The sequence below is a fragment of the Limulus polyphemus genome, unplaced genomic scaffold (genome assembly GCF_000517525.1).
Source record: "Limulus polyphemus unplaced genomic scaffold, Limulus_polyphemus-2.1.2 Scaffold1615, whole genome shotgun sequence".
Taxonomy (NCBI): domain Eukaryota; kingdom Metazoa; phylum Arthropoda; class Merostomata; order Xiphosura; family Limulidae; genus Limulus; species Limulus polyphemus.
In genome coordinates this window covers 31,518-52,568 of record NW_013667225.1, presented here as the reverse complement: position 1 = coordinate 52,568, position 21,051 = coordinate 31,518, and the positions used below count along the sequence as shown (strand labels likewise).

At 34.3% G+C, this 21,051-nt stretch overlaps 1 protein-coding gene across 1 annotated transcript; it reads left to right on the top strand.

The window, feature by feature from the left end:
* The first annotated feature begins 579 nt into the window (after positions 1-579).
* Positions 580-21,045, top strand: LOC106464304 (SUZ domain-containing protein 1-like). Its single transcript, XM_013924434.2, has 4 exons — positions 580-659; positions 10,415-10,470; positions 12,442-12,696; positions 20,637-21,045. Exons 1-4 carry the CDS (start codon positions 600-602, stop codon positions 20,743-20,745), a joined length of 480 nt encoding a protein of 159 aa, XP_013779888.2. The 5' UTR covers positions 580-599; the 3' UTR covers positions 20,746-21,045.
* Positions 21,046-21,051: the final 6 nt, after the last annotated feature.

Here is a 21,051-nt window from a genome sequence, read left to right as displayed (position 1 = left end):
ACGAAGTTACGGAAAATCAATTAAAAAACGGAGACGTAACAGTGACTTACCCACTCTCACTATTCTTGGTTCTGAGAACCCATAGAAAAGTTATGAGAATAAATGCCCCTTGTATCAAGTTCTAGTGGCTTTTCAAAACTACTTTACTGCTGTAATTAGATAGATTAATCAAAACTAAATGGTCTTCAGTCAATACTGTATTTTCAAACGTAATGGTTTAAATGCCAGTAGCTGAAGAAGCATTAGAAACTATGTTTCGCTAGCTTTTGGAACTCAACCGTAACTTTTAACTTAAAGCGTTTCCGATAAACTTCATCTCTAATCATCAAGCCCAACAGATAAGTTTTGGCATTGTACGAATAACCTCTTCGCATTGGTTTGTGGAGGACAAAAGACAGATCTGAAATGCTATTTTTACACATCTCTGATTCTAAATTTTAAATGGGTAAATTAAAAAGAATGTGAAAAAAAAATTGCAGTTAGCGTTATTTTTATCACAAATTTTTGACATATTGTATTTCCTTACGTGCTGATGTCCCCATTCTGTAACACTAGAGGGCGCTGTAATTTTTATTTTATTTTTTTTATCTTCCGTCGTAATGGCAGACGACGTGTCGGAAGATATATGCGACAGTTGGGAAGATATGATTGAAAATGGGGTAAATGTTTATATTAATAACATTACTCTTTATCTACAGTGTATTTACACTTATTCACTTTCAATAGATACAAGTCGCTCTTGGATTACATATTAATATGTATTACTGACACTGTTTGACCTTTGTTGTAAATGTAATTTGTAAAGCTTGGAATGGATACCAATTACTAATACTAAAATACTACTAATAATTTAGTATTACTGTTAGTACTGTTCGTCATGCTGTCGTATTCTTCTTTTATGTATTGACTGTGTTCCTAGTGTGTAGGCTTAGATTAGAATCTTAGAGTTTAAATTAACATCCGTTACGACGCAAATAAAGCTCAACTAAAAGCTAAAGTTATTACTTACTTTCAGTTTCAAAAAGAACTATACTAATAGTAACACTAAGACTCGGCTATAGTACAAAACTAACAGGTAAAACTGAAGATAAGGAACTAAGTTGATTTACATTAGAATTAGATTGATTAAATGTGTAATATACTGATAATCAGACTCAATGAACTTAAGAAATGACATATGGACAACATATGAAACAATTAAAATTGTCCCTCTATTTTTTCAGAAGTAATTAATTTGTATCTAAAATTTCTGTATATGTTGACCTGCACTACTGCTGATGGCAGCTAATTCTATAACTATAAGTCAGTCACCCTGTTAAAAAAATAGATGTCTTAACTAGAGTTTAGTTGATGTTTTCCAAATCTGAAACTTGTGTCTTCTCATCAGATTATCCTTAGAATATAGCACAAAGAAAACAGTGACCTTTATCTTATTGGTCATTTGGATAATCTTTTTTCTTTGTAAACTTTGGTAAGGATAAGAAGAGATCTTAACCTAGTGCTATAAGATAACCCTTCCATTTCTGGAATCATTCTTGTATCCCATAACTGAAACCTTTTTGGTAAGTTATTATCCTTTCTTAGATGACTTGAATAATTTATCTACAAATATTTCAAGATAATCTTCTTAAGTTACTCTGCTGAGTTGGTTCTGTTCTATATTAAATGTTGATTCAAGTTATGTAAACCCAAAGGCATTACCTTGCACTCATTATAACTAAAGATTACTTACCCAACAGATCAATTGATCCTAGTCATTCTGTAATACAACATCATCAGTACAGCTAGAAATACCCAAGGATGTAATGACATCAACAAGCTTTACTAATTAGGTTCCCTATCAATATCATTAATATAAATAGAGAACAGAGGCCAAAGCACTGACCACTAGAACGTTCCACCAAAAGCAAGGGTCAAGTTAATATCTTGTGTTGCACTTTGTCAAAGGCTTTTTGAAAATCTAAATAACCAAGTCCTCACCTTCTCCATTGTCTAGATAGCAAATAACATCAGAAAAAAAGTCTGCTCTTTCATAAGGGCTGAGTATAGGCTTCACACTGTAGCACCAGTAATGATAATTTTCATTTAGATTCTAGAATGCTATGCATGAACTTGTATAGATATCCTAGGCACTGAGACATTTTTAAGATTATTAATAATTAAGCTTTTGTGACTCATCATTCTGTCTCTCCTATTTTTCTCGTGGAATTTTTTCATGAAAATATACTGTCTGAGAAGACCTAACTGATGGTGTTTTTAAAAGTCACACAGGGATAACTCTGTTCCACAATTTTAAGGACTTTGATTAAGTGAAAATTTAGTCATAAAAAGTATTAGAATAATATTGTCACTACATTTAGGAAGTAAAATAATACATTGACACTTGATAAGTTTTGTAATGAGATCATGAATGCAGTAGCTAATAAAGATTTAATCATGGAGGATTTTAATTTTAGGCATATTGATCAGGAGAATTTGATGTCAAATGGTGAGAGTGATAGGTTCTTGGAAAATGTAGAGATGGTTTTCTTCATCAAATAGTTTTAGTGGACCTTCTAGGAGGATTCAATTTTAGATTTATCACTAACCTACAATGTGGATATGGTTGAGAGTGCAAAATTAGAGGAGGATCTGGGTCACGGTTACCAACCATCCATAGATTTATTGTTAGTCAGTAAAAAAAGTCACATTTTAATATTGTCTGTAAACCTATAAACAACAAAAAATGCCCGTGATTTTGGATCAAAGTAAAAGAAGGTATATTTTCTATTGCTCTGTAACTTCCAATGACATATTCCTACTCACACCATCACTTGTTTGGAATTTCTTGTTTTCTGTTGTTGTCTATCCTTAAAGACAGTACTTCAGTAATCTGTTGCAAAATCCCTACTTTCTGAGCCTAGACCATCTCACACACTGAGTTCACAGTTGTGATAAACAATATATTTGTATCCATATACGACAATAAGAAGTGGATAAGACATAAAGAAATGTACATACATAAAAATATTGTATTTTTATACTGAATTTTATTATTTCTGATTCTTTTAATGATGTTAGTAAAAACACTGTTGTAAGGTTGGCAAATTTGATTTGGCTACAAGTGATCATTGAAGAATTAGGTTTGAGGTGGAATAACGTAGAGATCAAGAGTAACAGTATTTTGGTTCAACGTTTTAGGAAGGTTAATTTTGAGAGGGTGAGGAAAAATTTGATTCTGAATGATTGGGATATAGAGTTAAATGGAGATGTGGGAGGATTTTAAAAATAAATTAAATATTCAAGATAAGTTTGTTTCACAGAGTTAAAAAATGGTGGCTTCAAGTAATAGACCAAGATTGCTCACTAGAATTATTATTTAAAAAATTAAAGATAAACATTACAAATTTAAAAAGTTTAAGTTAGTTACTAAGATGGAAGACTTGGAGAATTATATAAAATCAAGAGAGATGGTTAAAAAGATATTAAAACCTCCAAAGAGGTTTATGAAAAAAAGTGTAGGTAAGGGCTTCTTTAAACACATTAAAGACAAACATAATGTTAAAATGGGAATTGGGCATTTGAGGGATCGGGATGCTGAAGCAAGATTATTTATGAAAGATTATTGGATTATTGAGTTGCTAAGTTTTTTTCAGTTTTCGCCAGAGAAGGTGTGAACAATATTCTATATTCTGAGAATTTACTAGTGAGAAATATGATTGATGTACATAAAATTCATATTAGCCATGAAACTATTAAAGAAAAATTATAAAGTTTAAAAAATGATAAGGCTCCTGGGCCAGATAACATTTTCTCAATGGTATTAAAAGAGGTTAAGGATTACACAGTTAAGTACCTTACTAGAAGTTTTTGTGTAGTGGGCAGGTGCCAGAAGACTGGAAGGTGGTTAATGTTACACCTAGTTTTAGAGGAGGTGACAAGAATTTTCCAGATAATTATAATTAGTCTTACTTTTGTGGTGGTGAAAGTTTTAGACAGGCTAATTAAAGATGCTTTGCAAAGCCAACTAATAAGATTTACAAATTAGTTGGACAGCCAGCATGGTGTCACACAGGGAAAATCTTGTCTCCTGAACCTTTTGACCTTCAAAAATGTCACTGCTTACATAGATGAGGGTAAGAGTGTGGGTTTGGTGTATCTGTATTTTTAAAAGGCTTTTATCACGGTGCTACATAAAAGACTAAAATAGAAAATTATCTCTGTGGGTGCGGGATATAAGTTAGTTCAATGAATTAAAGGTAGGTTAATTAGAGGAAAGGAAGTAAATGGATGTAATACTCACCCAAACTGGATTGGAGTTTTAACTGGGTTTCTTCAGGGTTTTCTGCTGAAACCCTTACTTTTTTTTTATATACATTAATGATATTGATAAGAGAATGGTCAATATTTCAATTCAAGTGAAAGTGCAGAGCATCACAGGCCACTAATTAATTCACCAACAAAAAATAGAGTATTCTAACTGCAGATGTCATGAGCTATCTATATTTCTCACATTTAATAAACAGTTAGTGGATACAGTCCTCTGTGTGTAGGTAAAGTAAAAGTTGTTTACTTTAGTGACACAGTCCAAACTGAACTGAAAGAAAAATTGAAAGATTTATGTATTAACTAAGGAGATATCAGATGCATGGTACCATCCTCTACCATGTAGTGCATATATAAATAGTGTTGTGGGAATACTTTTGTCCCTAATCATTTGCCAAACTGGTGAGTTCTAGTCTTTGGAATGCAAAGTAGACAAATTAACAGGAATGTGGAAAAAAAATCTGCAGTTTGTCATTTTATCACAAATTATAAAAAGGGCTAGTTGGCCAATCTACTAGACAATCTCAATTTTTCCCTATTTCAAACACTTAAACTCCCTTTTCCTTACGTCCAACCCTGAATCTTAAACATTGGTGCAATTTCCTTTTAACCTCCTCCAATCTAACAGTTTTTCCACACCTGAGGGCTACTTATGCCATAGGATGACTACTCTATTAGAAAGGAAACACTATCTTAATTGGAGCCATGTTTTATGTGCCGTAAACTTCTATCTTCTAGTGTTACTGCTTATAAGAAAGTTTCTCTTACTAATCTGTTAACTTATTTCAAGGATGTTGCATGTAATCTGGTTGATGGAAAAGATGTGGACTTTGTATACTTGGGTTTTCAAAAAGTTTTTGATAAGGTAGTATGCAAGAAATTTGCTAAGAAAATTACATCATTATGGGTGGGTGGAGGGTTAATTAAGTTAGATTGTAAGGTGGTTGGGTGGGAGAAATCAGAATTTTTGTTATTAATGGAGACAAGTCAAACCCAACCCTTAATACTAGCAGAGTGCCTCAGTTTTTAAGTTTTTGTTTTTCTTACTTACGTTAATAATACTGATAATGGACAAAATTAGTCTAGATTTATGATGACATTAAATACTTGGTTATTTCTAGCTCTACTGAGAATTTTGTGGTATTATAGAGTCAATGAGCAAGTTGGACAAATGTTTGATAAATGACCTTTAATTATAGCAAGTTCAAGGTAAATAATTTATGTTTTCATAATTTGAATCACACATCTAATATAATTTGGAAAATGCTCAACAATATGTTTAAAGAAAATATGCCTAGCATAGTGGTGGGTAAGTCACTCAAGCTGTTGAAGTAGTGCTTTAATGTTAGTAGTAAATCTAATATCATTTTAGGATGTATGTATAGACATATTGATTACATTTCAAAAGAATTTATCTTTATCTTGTTTGAATACCGTGTACTTAGAAAGGTTACGGAAGAGAACTACTGAGATGTTTTTGAGGATGGAAGGGTTATTATATAGGGACAGATTAAGATCTCATTTCTTTTTTGAGAAAAGAAGGGAAAGATGTGATCATATTGAAGCTTACAAGATACAAGAATGTGCAAAGATCAATGGATGGTTTATGGAATGAATTTTCATGGGTAATTGGGGAGGCTGGCATTTCAAAAGAGTTTCAGACGGGAGGCGGTGTCCTCTGAAAAATTTGGTTTAACTGTTTACTTTTCTGATCAGTAGGTATGCAAGGACAGTTTTGAAATGGTCCCTTGATGTCCATATGTCACTCATATTTGATATACACTTGTGGTACATAATTTTCACAGATCTATAACAAGATTTACTAACTGAGTTTTTTAATTAGTATTTCAGTTCTCTTGGCCTTAGGTGATCAGGCCTAAGAAAATACCACTCATTTGCTCGTACATGAGTGTAGTAGATGAATAAGTACACATTGAATTTTTTTAAGCACTCAACAAATGCATTATTTCAGCTGGTTACAGTTAGCTTGCCTGTAGAGTAATTGTGGTGCTAAGAATGAATGGCCAGATTTCAAAAAGTACCTTATTTTCTTATTTATTGTTAAGCTGTTTTCTCTAAGTCAATACACGTATTTTAGTGTTGTGGCCCCTGATGCTGGTAACATACGTAACGGATCGCCTGTTAATTAGGACTGTGATTCTGTTTTATATTGAAAAATTGTAATTTTGTGTAGAAAATAACTGACATTTTGTAAAAACCAATGCTTAGTTTATCCATAATTACAGAAGTATTTTACTTATCGTATCTCAACTTTGTTTGACAGCAAGGGTGCATGCACTTATTTCCTAAAAGCTTCATACATCTTTGAATATGCTGCTCCCTAAAGTTTTACTTCCCTTATTCTGACCTGTTGTGGATTCTCTATGTAACTATACATTGAATGAGAGGTCAAAATATTGATTCATTATTGGTTTTCCCAGCATGATGCATATCATATTTATATATACGTATCATGCAAAGTGATAACAATCATTAGGTGGTGCATAGTCAAAGGATAAGTAGATTAAATAGGCCAATTACTTATTGAACTAATGCTGTAATTCTTAGTCAGAATTTGTCAAAAATGTTTGGAAATTGCTAATGAAAATGTAAGCATCTAAAGTTTTACCATTTTATTATGGTCTTGAAAAATTATATTATTTGAAAACATCTTGTAAGGCAAGTAAAATTTGTTCAGGATGAATAAACATTGTCACTAGTCGTGCAGGATGAGTGGCTATTCCGACAATTGTTGACCCCCAGTAATTATTTCGTTATCTATCTTGTGTTTGTTAGATGTAAGCAGATGTGTTTTGTAAGAAAGACAATAAAATTAAATGAAGTTATTTATTTTGGATGTATATTTTTTGTGTGTGATTTACCTATTTTTGTGTCTTTGTTAGTAAATGACACACACATCTCTCCCAGGACTTTAGTAGTCTTTCTTTTGTTTCCATTGTGTTATAAAATACTTTTAAGTTAAACAGTTTTCTTGGTTAGATTTCTTTAAATTCAGCATACACAAGGATTAATACTGAGTTTATAATGGGGGTCTAAAGTTCTTTCCAGTTTAGAAAATTATGAAGAAAATTAATTCATAAAAAAATGGGGATTTCTGTGAAAAATAAAATTTTCAAGAATTTTTATTTATAAGGAAATTTGGTAAAGTACACTTTAGATTTTATATTGTTGACTTCTTTTATTGAGATAGCATTCATTTTACTTAAAGATGTACTTGTTTTGATTTTGTAGCATGTAATTCCTACTGACTTACATATGGTAATAATAGGTGTGTAGAGTACCTAGATATCTTATTTCTGCTGCTAATTATTATTTGTGTGTTTTTTATTCATTTTGTTGTGCAAAATATTTTCTTTATGATGCACTAACTGGGTACTTTATGTTATGCACTTTCTGTCCTTGGCTGTGTGACTGAGTTGATGCCTCTCCCACTTTAACCTCCTGTGGTCTTCCTTCTCCAGTGATCCTGCACAGTGTTTCTTATTATTTCTCTCTGTTTTCTTTCGTACACCACTTCTTTCTCATTATCCTCTTTCCTGTCCTCTTCTCATTTATCTTCTGCATCATCACATTTTGAAAACATGGTGTCCTCTTTGTAGGTAGCATGAGCTGTTTGTCTTTCAAGATGTATTTTTGCCTTCTTTTTACTTGTGATAATTGCCATTCAGACATTTACACCTTAGACACCTCCCATACTGTCTGTTATTAGGACTGGTTGATATTTTTTCCAGTCTGCTCCTTCTTCTGAAGATTTGGGCTGCTTGGGAGGGGGATCGGAAGTTTTCTCCTATCTCTCTCTCTCATCTATTTCATCAGTGTTTGATTGTACCAATCCTGATTGTTTTTTGTGTCCATTATGCACTGTCAGTTGCTGTCTTGCTTGGACTGCCTCTTTTCGTAGAAACTGCAGTCATCTATTTTCATTGTGACAGACCTCCTCCTCTTGGGACTTGACCCCTTCTATTTTAACTGATTAGGTTTGCCAACTAATCCATCATGCATATTATTCTATGGGTGAGTTTGACCATATGCTCTTTTGCATTTCTTCCTGGCAGTTTTGGCATGTCACAGCCTCTCTTGCCTGTTTTTGTCATTGGCCTTTTGAGAAAATCTTACAGGCTGGTATGTGGACTACACCTAAAACATTTGTCTCCTATTGCTTACATCACTGGATGGTTTACTGTGCCTCTGGTTTTTGCCTCCCAACAGTCATCATTCTCCAATTTGTCCAGACATATACTTTAGTATGGTGAGTTTTGCCTGTTGTGTTTTTCAGTTAACTCCACATCATTCATATATTTCATGGCATCTCCATGTGCATACCATGATTTTTGTACACATTCAAACATTGCAAGTTCCTCAACAAAAACAAAGAACTGGAAGAGGCAAGACTATCCAGATCAAAATGTTTTACGAGGAATTACTTACTACATTCCTTATGCTTGGTGCCATTGGAACCTGTGGAATGGCTGGCATTGTTTCACAGAGAATACTTACTTGAAACCCGTGTCAAGCAGGGTAGAATGAAAAGCTTTTAATCCATCTATCCCTGCTCTGAGTTCACTGTAGAAATGAGGTTTCCAGTAAGATGGCATTATCATTAAATCTGTAATTAACACGTCCAATTCCATACATATAATAAACAGACAGGACCAGGTGTAGTCTTGCTGTTACACCTAATTGCACTTACTCTCTTTATTCATAGTAACCCATTGCACTATCTCTTGGTGGGGACCCAGTTTCAGATTGATGCACACTCTCTGATGTTCTTTCTAATGCATATTCCTGACCCCTGTTCTTCTAGTGGAGCATGATCAAACCCTTACTTCTCTGCTTCCAAACCACTGGGGATATCAATATGGAGAGTTTCCTCTGCAAATGGTGCCTTCCCTCATGGTAAGAGACTGGTTTAGCCCACCCTTTATTTGAAATATAGGGCTCTGGTTTTCCCTTATTACAATATCTCCCCAGCAGTTCCTGGATGGGACTTGGACTTGATTCATGTGTGAGTTCCTTCTCCCTCTACCTGTTGTTACACAATATCTGTCTCGTGTATTTATTTCACCAAGATGGAATGGCATTCCTCCCACTTTTGTGACATGCTTCCACCGACACTGTATTTACAAGATATCTATGACTGTAAATCTATCTCTGTCGTAAGTGTAACATATAAATGAATAAGTATCGACAAGTTGGGTGAAGAGTATTCCCTGCTTGAGAAGAGTGCAGTCTTCCACTGGATGCTGATCCACTAGGTGATCTCTGGTCTTGTGAAAGTCACACCCCATGGGCTTTCCCTTTCTTGTTGCTATTTCAGAAAGAAGTTCATCTTTATAATTGATCAACACCAGCCCTTCCATCATATAATTGTGGGGTTCTAGCTATTATTGCTGCATAGAGGAAAGTAATGTTAACATTTTCCTTACCTGAATGTATTTTAGATAGATACTTAACTCTCTTCACCACCTTCTCACTCTTTCTCCCCACTTCTGGTACATTTTCTTTGCCTCATCAGGAATGAGCCTATGATCATGTGCTAGTGCTCAAGAGGATTACTGTGCATGAAGGTTGTGGCATTATCTTACTGGTGGATGGCTATAGCATTATGAGAGTTACATCATAGGCTGGCTCAATACATATAACGTGTAAAGTTGGGAGTTTGTTCAAGGCTTGTGGCATGTGCTGAAAATTCCAGAGGAGTTGCACACGAGGTAATAACTCTTATTGGTATAGAGATGATTAAGTATCTATTTGAAATACATTTTCTCGTAAGGATTAATATTTGAGTTCCTTTATGAGGGTCAACAGAGTTTCAGGGGCACTCAAGACTAGATCCTTGAATGTACAGGAAACTTGGTATGGTCCTGTAAGGTATTGTTTAAAATAAATATCTACATTTAAACTTTTGAAAGTTTAATTCTAGGGCTAATTTACTATCAGATTCTAAACAGCCAATAATATGTTAAAGTTCAATTTCTGTGATGTGATAAAAAAAATTTGAATCTAATAAAATGTTTCCTCTACATTTAGCTTTAAGTGTTTCTAACAGAAGCCAAATATTTAACCTATAGTTTTTGTTCTTATAAAGATTTTAGAAAAGAAGCTTGAAGAACTGACAGTTAAAGCAGAAGAAAAACCATCCAAGTAAGTATATGGGTGTGTTACAAATAAATAATGTATGGAATGATATTATTGTGGAAATGTTTCTAAGAAGTATAATTATTTCCAAGATAATATGAATAAATACTTCTATAAATTTTCTGACTTTAAGAATTTGCAAATTTTTTCATCTTGTTCTACAGGTGGTTGAAGCCAGCTATTTGTGGCACTAAGCAAATACTAATCAGTTTTATTCCTTTTTTTTTTTCAATTACAGCTATAATTTATTATTATTATTTATAAATGATTGAATTTAATGAGAGTACACGTAGTTGAGGGAATGTACCTCTGATATTCTTAACTCAGATAGGCCTTGTATGGTTGCAAACATTAATTTTCTGTAAGTTTCAAAGTTTGCATTAATTACTGCCAAAACTCAAATCGTTTGGCAAGGAGTTAAAACCCACAATGACATGCTTTCCAGAACAATTTGTTTGGTCTCCCAGTGGGACAGCAGTAAGTTTATAGACTTCAACACTAAAATCTAGGGTTTGATTCCCTGCAGTGGTCACAGCAGGTTGCCCAATATGGCTTTGCTCTAAAACAAATAAACAACCAAACCATCTGTATGAACTAAACCTTTGGTAAATGAACCACTAACTCACCTGTTTTTTTCTTTTGTAACGTCATTCTTAATTTATTTATGCTATTATGGAAGAAAACATTGATTTTGTAGGTTGAAACCTCAGAATTATTATTTTTTTAAACTTTGGGTTGAAGAGTATTTAGTAATTAGTTGAAATACATCATGATACTTTGTTACAGGAAACAACTTCACACATTCCAGACTACAAATGTGAAATGTATGGTGCATTGTTCATATTTTATATAATATCATTAATTAATACTAACTAGCTGTTATTTTGTTTTGACTTCTTCTGTATTTTCAGTTTCACCATTGTTACGTACTTAATTTTAAATTACTAAAAATGTCTTTATCAAAATATTTTTATTTATGGAATCCTAGAGTCTAAATTGAAAAACTTTGTCTATTTTTACTTTTAAATGATGTGTACATTTTGAATGTTTTAGAGTCATATTGGTATTTTTCTTATGTATTGCTCCTTTCTCTGAGGCCCTCCAGTGGCATAACGATATGTCTGCAGACTTACAATGCTAGAAACCGGGCTTAGATACCCGTGGTGGGTAGATTACAGATAGCCCATTGTGTAGCTTTGTGCTTAACTTGAAACAAACTTTTCTCTCAGAAAGCTGATAAGTGAGAAGACCATTTTGTCCCTTTTTGAATATTCACTAGTATTGATGTAAATACTTGTTCCTATTCTTGTTTTATTTCAGTTCATTTTCCATTTTTGTTTAAATTTCATTGACAAGCCTATCCATCATTATACATTTCAGCTCCATACATTTTGATACTTTTATTTCTTAGTGAGTTTTTATTGTTGGAAGATTTATAATGATTATTTATCAAAACTTCATATAATTTAGTCCACTTATTTTAAAAAGATTTGTTTCAATAATGAAGTTTTTAAAATTTTATTTAAACATTTTCAAGTAGATGAAGCATTAAGTTTCAACCAAAACAACCTTACATTTTTAGCCAAAAAAAAAGACTGTTCCTTACCACATTGTACTCTTTTTTTCTCATCTGCTTTCCTTCAGAAAGTTACCCATTGTACTTCTATCATCTGCTTTCCTTCAGAAAGTTACCCATTGTACTTCTATCATTTCTTTCCTTCAGAAAGTTACCCATTGTACTTCTATCATTTCTTTCCTTCAGAAAGTTACCCATTGTACTTCTATCATTTCTTTCCTTCAGAAAGTTACCCATTGTACTTCTATCATTTCTTTCCTTCAGAAAGTTAACCATTGTACTTCTATCATATTGAAGTAATTTAGCAAACAAAGTTCTGAGTTAAAGGTGAACAGTTAAAAAATACTTGTTCAGTATGAAAGAGCTCTTATTTACTTCTGCAATTACCTACTTATGCACAGAAAATACAACGAGGGAAGTGAAAATCAGTGTGGAGGAGTTCCACAAGTAATGTTAGAAGATAGTTCACGAACACCATATATGCCACAAGTTAAGATTCTGAAACGTCCTTCAGATGCTAGATTTGGTGGAAATGGTGAAAAATCACCCAATCGACAACCTGTGAAAACACTACAACAGCGAGAAGCAGAATATGCTGAAGCACGACGGAGAATTTTAGGGTCTGGTCCAAGTGAGGATGAAACTCAGAAAGTCATGTAAGTCCCTTAGGTTATTCTGTATTCTTCCCTTTGGTTCAAGTAATAACTGTTATTCTTAAAATTACTTTTTTAGATGAGTTCTCCTACTTCAAACTACAATATTGATGGGAATGGAGTTCGTATCATTTGTGTTTTTTGAGAATAACGTTATCAGGATGCATGAAAAAAAAATTTAAATGATCACATTCAATAATTGACATATGTATATATATGTATGTGTGTGTGTGTATACATATATAAAAGAAAATTAAATACATTGCCATTCAAAAGTTGGGAAACAGACATATTTTGTGGAGAAGATTTGAAAATACTTATTTTCTCCAGGGTTTTAAAGGGGGTCAAAGAACAGATATACGAGTCCAGCTCTTTCATTTTTGGTAGCTAGACAGTTCCTGAGGATTCAAGAATTCTTAATGTTACTCTTATTTTTAAAATCAATGATAAAAAGTGCCTTGGACATTATAGGTCAGTTAGTTTCCTGTAGTGGGAAAAATTCTATAAAATCTGATAAAAGAAGCTTTAAAAAATTCTTTTTTGAAAAATATTATAAAAGAAAATCAACATGGATTCACCAAAGATAAATCTTGTCTTACTAATTTGATAACTTTTTTTCCGAGAATGCTATGTGGATGATGGAAAGACTACGTGTAGATTTTCAAAAAAGCTTTTGATAAGATGACATATTAGATTAGCCAAGAAAATTTGGTTGGGGGTTGGGGAAAGATTAGTTAATTGGACTGTAGGATGTTTGAATGAGAGTAAAAGGTTTTTTTATTAATACAATCTAGTCAAATAGGACCCTTGTTACTAGTAGGGTGCCTCAGGAGTCAATATTTGGACATTTGTTTTTACTTATTTACAGTAATGATGTTAATAGTGCCATAATTTGTAAAGTTTGCTGATCACATTAAACTCTTGGTATTTCTAACTGTACTGAGGATGTTGAGGTATTACAGAATGACTTTGATCAACTGGTAATTTGGCAAATGACCTTTAGTTATAGTTAGTTCAACGTAAATCATTTGGGTTATAATTTGAATCACACGTTTAATATAGATGAGAAACCACTCACTAGTGTGACTGAAGTAAAAGATCTTGGAACAGTGGTGGATAAGTCACTGAAACCATTGAGGCAATGGTATTCTGTTAGTATTAAAAGCTGTACAATTTTAGAGTGCACTTATAGATATATTGATTGGAAGTTGGATGAGGCAATCATGCCCGTATGTAAATCACTAGTTACATCTGTCTTGGGATACTGTGTAAAGTTCTGTTCTCTCTATATAAGAAAGGTTATTGACTTATTGGAAAGAGTTAAGAAAAGGGATACTGTGATGATTCTGTGGATTTAAGGGTTATGTTTTAAGAGATAAATTTAGATCATTTACTCTGAGAAAAGAAGGGTAAGAGATGATCTTACTGAAGTTTACAAGATTATCAGGGGAATCAGTAGGATAAAGGCTTTTGATTTATTTGTGTTATATTCTGAATACACTAGGAAAATAAAACCTAAGTTTAAGATTTGGATAAGATAGGCTAGGCTCTAGTTACGACACTTTTATTTTTTGATCAGGTTTTTCAGTTGCTGTAAGCAGTAATGGGAGCTAACACTTTGTAGGAGTTTAAGAAGGGAATTGATTTTTTTAAATATAAAGGGTGATGTAAAATTTTTACTTTTCTCAAAGATGGCTGTAAAAGGACTGTCTTAAAGGATCAAATGGTCACTTGTTGTGTAACTATTATTTTCTATTAAATGCTGTTACAATCAAATTTATTGGTTATAATAGTGATACAGACTAAATTATTTAATAGAATGCATACAAATGAAATCATTATTATTTTCACTAAAACATTAGGTTCGTAAATGTAACCAAAATGTATTTTAATACTAATCTTACACAGAGAATAACCTGGAAGCTTTCTACAGCTAAGGGAGGTTGAGAGGTCATGTTTGAGGCAAATCTCTTAAAAACAGACCAGAGACAATTGCAGAATTGTGGGTAAAATGAGTAAACGTAATTAATACAGTATTCAACAAAAAACAGGCAGTACTTTTTAGTTTAGATTTATTGGCCAATGTTCCATTTTCCAACAGGACGATCTGAAGCACACAATTAATCCAAGGCCACATTAAAGGAATTGAACTGAGTCAAGTACCAGATGACATTTCCACGGGTTGTGCCGATAGGCACTAACCCCTCAAGTGGAGGCTGGATGCCATGCAGGAGGTAGAAGAGAGAAATTTACTGGTGTTATTAGTTACTACCTGGCTGTATACTATTCTACTGGTTCCTCATATTTTGATTTTCCTAGCTACGCCTTTTAATACTTTATTTTCCAGCAATCCTATGAATGTTGATGAAGACTCTCTGTGGTTGCTCTATTTCACCTTATAAGTGCAGGGACGGTTGATATCTTACCAGAAGAGTTGTGCTTGATTTCATATAAAGTTGTTTTTTGGAAGCTTGTTTGATATTTTGTTCAGCCTCACCAATGCAAAATCATGTGGCATATAAATCCAGGTGATGGTCATACCGTGTGGTTTATTTGCTCTCTTCCGTCAATCTTGGGACCAGCTCTCTTGCATTTTATGCAGTATGGCCTGCAAATATTATGTTGTTGGCACTATCTGTTTGGGGTTCATTGCTTGCAGAAATTTAGAGGAGAGCTTGATTTATGTCTTTCAGCTTCATCTTTGTGCTGCTTGTGGGAAGGTAAGTGATGACAAAGTGTGCTTCCAAAACATGGTATGGCCATAACAGTCTGACATTTTATTTTCTATTGAACTTGTACAATATGGAATCAACAGAAATGTTAAACCTATGATGACATAATCTGACACAACTGTGGCAGTATATTAATAAAGCCTGGAATGGCCTAAAACCTGAGTATTTTAGTAAATTGATTCATAGAGTGCCATGAAACACTAAAGCCGAAAATGGTTGTTTCGGTGAAAGTAATTGGATTATGGTTGCACTTGTAAGAGTCCAGTTATGTAATTTAGACATTATCGATGTTATAATCAGTAATTTTTGTGTTTAACTTTTACCTGGAAAAACAGTCTGCTTTGAACAACAGTGTCTGTGTGTGTGTTTGTATATCTCAAAGTATACACTTGCATATTTCTTACAGTGAGCAAAGATATGCACTGAGTTATCATGCAATTATTGATAACTGTTTAAATGCAGAACTTTTTAAATATTCTATAGAATACTGTGGGAATATCCTTAAGAAAAATGACAATTACAATTAACACTAAACATGCAAAATGCTTCTTTGTTTTAGTAGTTTGAAATATCTTAATACACTCTTCCAAATAAATGGTGTATTTTATATCATTTTATGCTGTTTTTAGTACTGAATTTGTATTAATATATTGTTTTTAAAATTTTGTACTATTCTGTTTGATACTTTGTACATTTTTTATATTAAAAATTGAATCATATTTAGAGATTGAACTAGATTAGTGAACTGGTAGGAAATCAATAGCTCCTGACGAAGCCGTAATAGCAAAATATTGAGCCAATAAAGTTACATTCTGGAGATATAGGTCATTATTTTATTTATGTTGATTGAGATTTGCATTGTTAACAAAACCTTGATTTTCGTTTTTTTTAATTTTATGGTTTCAAAGCTTTAATGTTTTATTCCGAATTCTCAAATGACAGTGATTTATACTTCGTCCTGGATGTGGAACATTGTTCACACGTAAGCCTTATTTCTACTGTGGCTTTTGGAGGCTTATTAACTGTCAGGGTCATTGCAACATTTGTTCAACGTCTTGTGGATTACCACATGCTTAATGGACCTTCTATTCTCATCTTGTCAGCTGAATTTTTTCTCCTCGGGTAGTACTTTATCATTCTTAAAACAACCTTAACATTCCAATCTTTCTGGATTTCATTCTTGGGTATGTTTCTTTCCATCTCTTTTTGCCTGTGTTATTATTTTTCATTTTCTCACTTTCTGACCCACGATTCTTAGGTTTATCTTGCATTTTTACCTTGCTTGTTATAAGTTCTTATACTATTTTCTTTCTCAAGCCAAACTGTCTCGTCCCATTTGTGACTTTTTTCATCCTGATTTGTAGACTTTCTATCCTTCCTTTTCCCGATTCCTTGTCATTGGTATCTATCTGGCCAGCTTGGAGATCAACTCCTTTACCTTCTACTTCAATTTCTAATTTCTCTTTTTTGCATTTTTTGTCTTTCTGCATTCCCTCTTCTAACTCCACCTTGTATCAGAAGCACTTCTTAGTGCTTCTGATAGCTTCTGTAAACATATGTTTCCATCTCTGTTTGGCTTCTTCCACTTCTTCTTCTGCTCTATCCCTCCATATTTTGTTCCCTTGCTGATGGGACTCGTTGGGTTGGGCTACATTTCTCTTTACTGTACCCCTTCCTTCTTCTTGTGTACTTATTCTTTGTCTGGCTCACTTTTGTTATGCAGATGTCTTCAGTGGTGTTCCTTTTCTCCCTGTTGATCTGGTTTAATGTTGAATATGACTTTTGTCCTCATAATCATCCCAGTTTTTTCCTCTCTCTTGACCTTACCCTTTACACCTATTCCTTGTCTAAATCAGTTTCCTTTCCATCTTTCCATTCTAGATTGCAGACCTTCCTCTTTTTTTCTTACATTCCTTCTACCAAAAGTCTCATTCATCACTCTTCGTGCCAGTGACTATAACACACAAACACATACATTTCTGTGCATACCTTTCTGTTCTCCTGCTGTTGATCTCAATTTCTGCTGCCAGTCACTTTCCATTTCCCCACTTTTATCTCTTTCCTCACTACTCTTTGTTTTTCTTCCCAATTTCATTTTATCCTCTCTCCTACCCCATCTATGGTATTTTTCACCTGGTCTATGATTGTCCATGATCAATGTGTCAGACACCTTTTTGTGTGTCTCTCTTGGCCTGTCCTTGCTTTGTTTTCTTTATCCCATCCATCTTTTTTGCATCTTCCCATTTATTGCTCTTCCCTTCAATTCAGTGTCGGATCCTTTTATATTTATTGGTATATTGAGGGTCTTTTGGCTATTTAGATCTCTTAATACATTCTCCTCCTACCTCTCTTCTTTTATGCTGGCTACTTGGTTGGTGGGGATGTATCTTGGGATCTTAGTCCTTTCTCACACTTTCTCAGTGATGGATACTTTTGAGCACTTTTTTCATCTCTCATCTCAAATGACTTCAGCCTGCATGCTATGGCATATCTGGTCACCAGATTATACACTTCTCGTTCTCATATTGCATGAGAAGTTTTTTCACTTTTGAGGAATCTGGCTTCCTTAAAACCCCTCATTCCTTTGGAGCATGCCAAAATGTATCTCTTACAGTGGACCTTGTGGACCCAAGGTTTTCTTTCTTGGGGTCCTTTGTCTTTGTTTGTGAGTCTCTCCTCAAGGATTTCTCACAGTGACTGGACACTACCTGTACTTCTTCCTACATTCCTTTACTGCCTCTCAAACCAGATCTCCCCCATCTTTATTGCTTTTTTCTCTTATTGAGTTACATTTTTCAATGAGTGAAGGAATCCAACATTTATAAGCTGGACAAGAGTTCACTCCACATTACCATGCTCAACCTTCTTGCTCTTTGTCGAACATGTTATCATTCCTACTCTTACTAATGGTTCATTTGGTTATGTACTACTCAGCATATTCCACAGTATTTTTCCTGCTCCAACTGCCCTTGTAGCTCCTCTTCCAGGGCCTTATTTTTGGTTTCACATGTTACTCGTACACTTCTGAGCCCATACACATCCTTTGGTAGGAGTTTGTATCTTGGTGGCAGACTACCTCTCTCAGCCAGTCCATATTCTGTCACTAGAATAGTCTCTACACCCCAAATCTTCCGTGGGATTTACCCTTGATTGGACACATCCCTCTTGGATGATTTTGCCACCCTTCTAAACTCCAGGCTTCTTCTCTTATGGTTCTCTATTCCTCATCATTTGCACCTTGCTATCAATTTATCAGCCAGGCCTTATCTGACCTCTTTCTCTGTACCTACTTCCCTTCTTCTGAGTCTTGGATTCATACATTACTCTCCTTGGATGTATTGTTGGCACCTCTTGATTTGCCTTAGGCTTAGTCTGATTGATATTTGGACCCCTCTTCCTCTTCCCATTATCCCCTTTCTTGCTTCTCACTCTTTCACTTCACTTCTTCTTAGACAGATACCCTCCTTTCACCCTCACACATAGAATTTGCCTGATCTGTTGCCTGTCAGGCCAGACTTTCCACTAAAGTGGCATTAATTTCCTTCCATTCTTGTCATCATTCCACTGTACTTGTCTATCACTATCAGTAGTGGGTCTTTTTTGTTATTGTTCCTTCTGCCACTCCTTTCCTCCTGGCAGTAATTCTGTGCATCAACTTTCTGCTTGTCTTACCAGACTGTTTGTCAATGGATTCTTAATCTCAATCTTTTCTAACTGTTGGGTGGTCCTGTACATGGCCTTCCAGGATTCCTGGTATCAAGAGGTGTTTTTCCCCCCTCACCTCTCCATGCTATTCTGCTTTTTCATTCTCTTTAGTCCTCCTTGCCTGACTGAGACCTTAATGAGGTTTTTAATGATTTCATGCATGCCCTATTTGAGACGTTGACTACCTGGCTTTTGTACTGTCATTCTCTCCTGACTTGTTTCTTCCTACTCTCTTCTTGGATTACCATTGTTTTAATAATTTCCTTTAGATACTTCTCGCATCCTCTTTCACTGCACTTATCTTTTACTCTCTCTGAACCATTGCTTTTTTCCTTGGACTTCAACTGCTCAGGAAGTACACTATACTTCTCTCCTGTCTACCTTCCTCCTGTCTCTCATTTACTGTACCATTCACACCCAGCTCAACTCCTATGTCCTGTTGGGCTGTTCAGTGTATCTTATCACAGATCTCTCCCTCCAGGGGTCCCTGCCTTTGTCTCTATTCTGGTACCCCTCTTTTTCCATTGACCTCTTTCCTTCTTCCCTTATGGAATGGGTCTGTTGTCTTCTCCATTGACATGTTTGTCTTAGTATATGAATATTTGCAGACTGTTTACTTTCTCAGGATTGTTGTATTCCTACTAGGGGTTCTTTTGTCTCAGTTTGTTTCTGTTAATTGGTTCTATATTTCAGCCTGTGAGGAAGATTGAATAAGGTCATCTAGCTTGATTCCTAAGCTTCTCAGGTCTATCTGTACTTCACTCCTTGGCTATGATTTGATGTCTGCCTATTCATATTGGATTAGGTACTTTCTCTTCCTTCTTGGCTGGTTTGGATAATGAGGAAGTGACTCATGTTAGATATTGTAAAGGCTCTGGTCCCTCTACTTTGTGTGAATTTGGCAGAAATTTGCATGCAGTATCTCTGTCTCTTTGTTTTTTGTAATTTTTTTGAAAAGTGCAAGCTTTTCTGTTACTAGTGATTCCTTTCTAGAGAGGCTGCACTGCCCCTTCAATGTTTAGCCCATATCTGTTCCATCCCTTCCTCCTCTTTAGTTCAGAAATTCTAGCAAAGTGTAATTTTACATTTTAAAACTAAAACATATCATAAATAAGCATTTGCTTCTTACATCATTGGCCCACCTTCCTTGGGAGAGTTTGGTGCCGAGGGTATTTAAGTGAAATCACGTTAACGACAGTGATTGGCTGTCAATGGAAGTCGCATTCTATGAAAATGCACTATTGGGGGTTACTAAAACCACTTCAGTACATGGTTGAACATGAGTTGGTTTTGGAACATTTTCAATTTCGTCATAAACCACGAAAAACTATCTGATAATAGGATATAGCACAATGTGATGTGAAAAGTAAGTACACATTTGAACACACTCAACTTTAAAAATAATTTTTAAATACATTTTTCATTTTGTACTTTTTGTTTAATTCTTAACCTAGTTTTATTATTTTGACTTTGATGACCAGGAGTTTTTTTTTCACTTTTTTTTAGGATATGTAGAGATATGATAAACATCATTGACAACAAATGTGATGGGAGTAATGTTGTTCGTCAGCCACGAGGTCCAGATGGAACATCGGGGTTTGCATGTCGCAGATAGCATAAATGAAATAATAATAGTATTTTTTTTTCTATTCTTCTAATTGCAGAGAAGTCTATGTGGTAGTAATGGTTAGTTTATACTGCTGTCTTGAAATGGGTCAGTGGTTTCAATCTTTCATGTACTTTTTACTTATTTCTGTTGAAACTACTACATTAACTGCTGTCTACTAACATATTTAAGTATAACATTGGCAAAGATTTTTTGCATAAAATATTGTAAAAATAATGTGTGGTTATGAGTTTGGTGTAATTACTGTAAATTTATTATTATAAGTCTGATCTTAGTACATATCATGACATACAC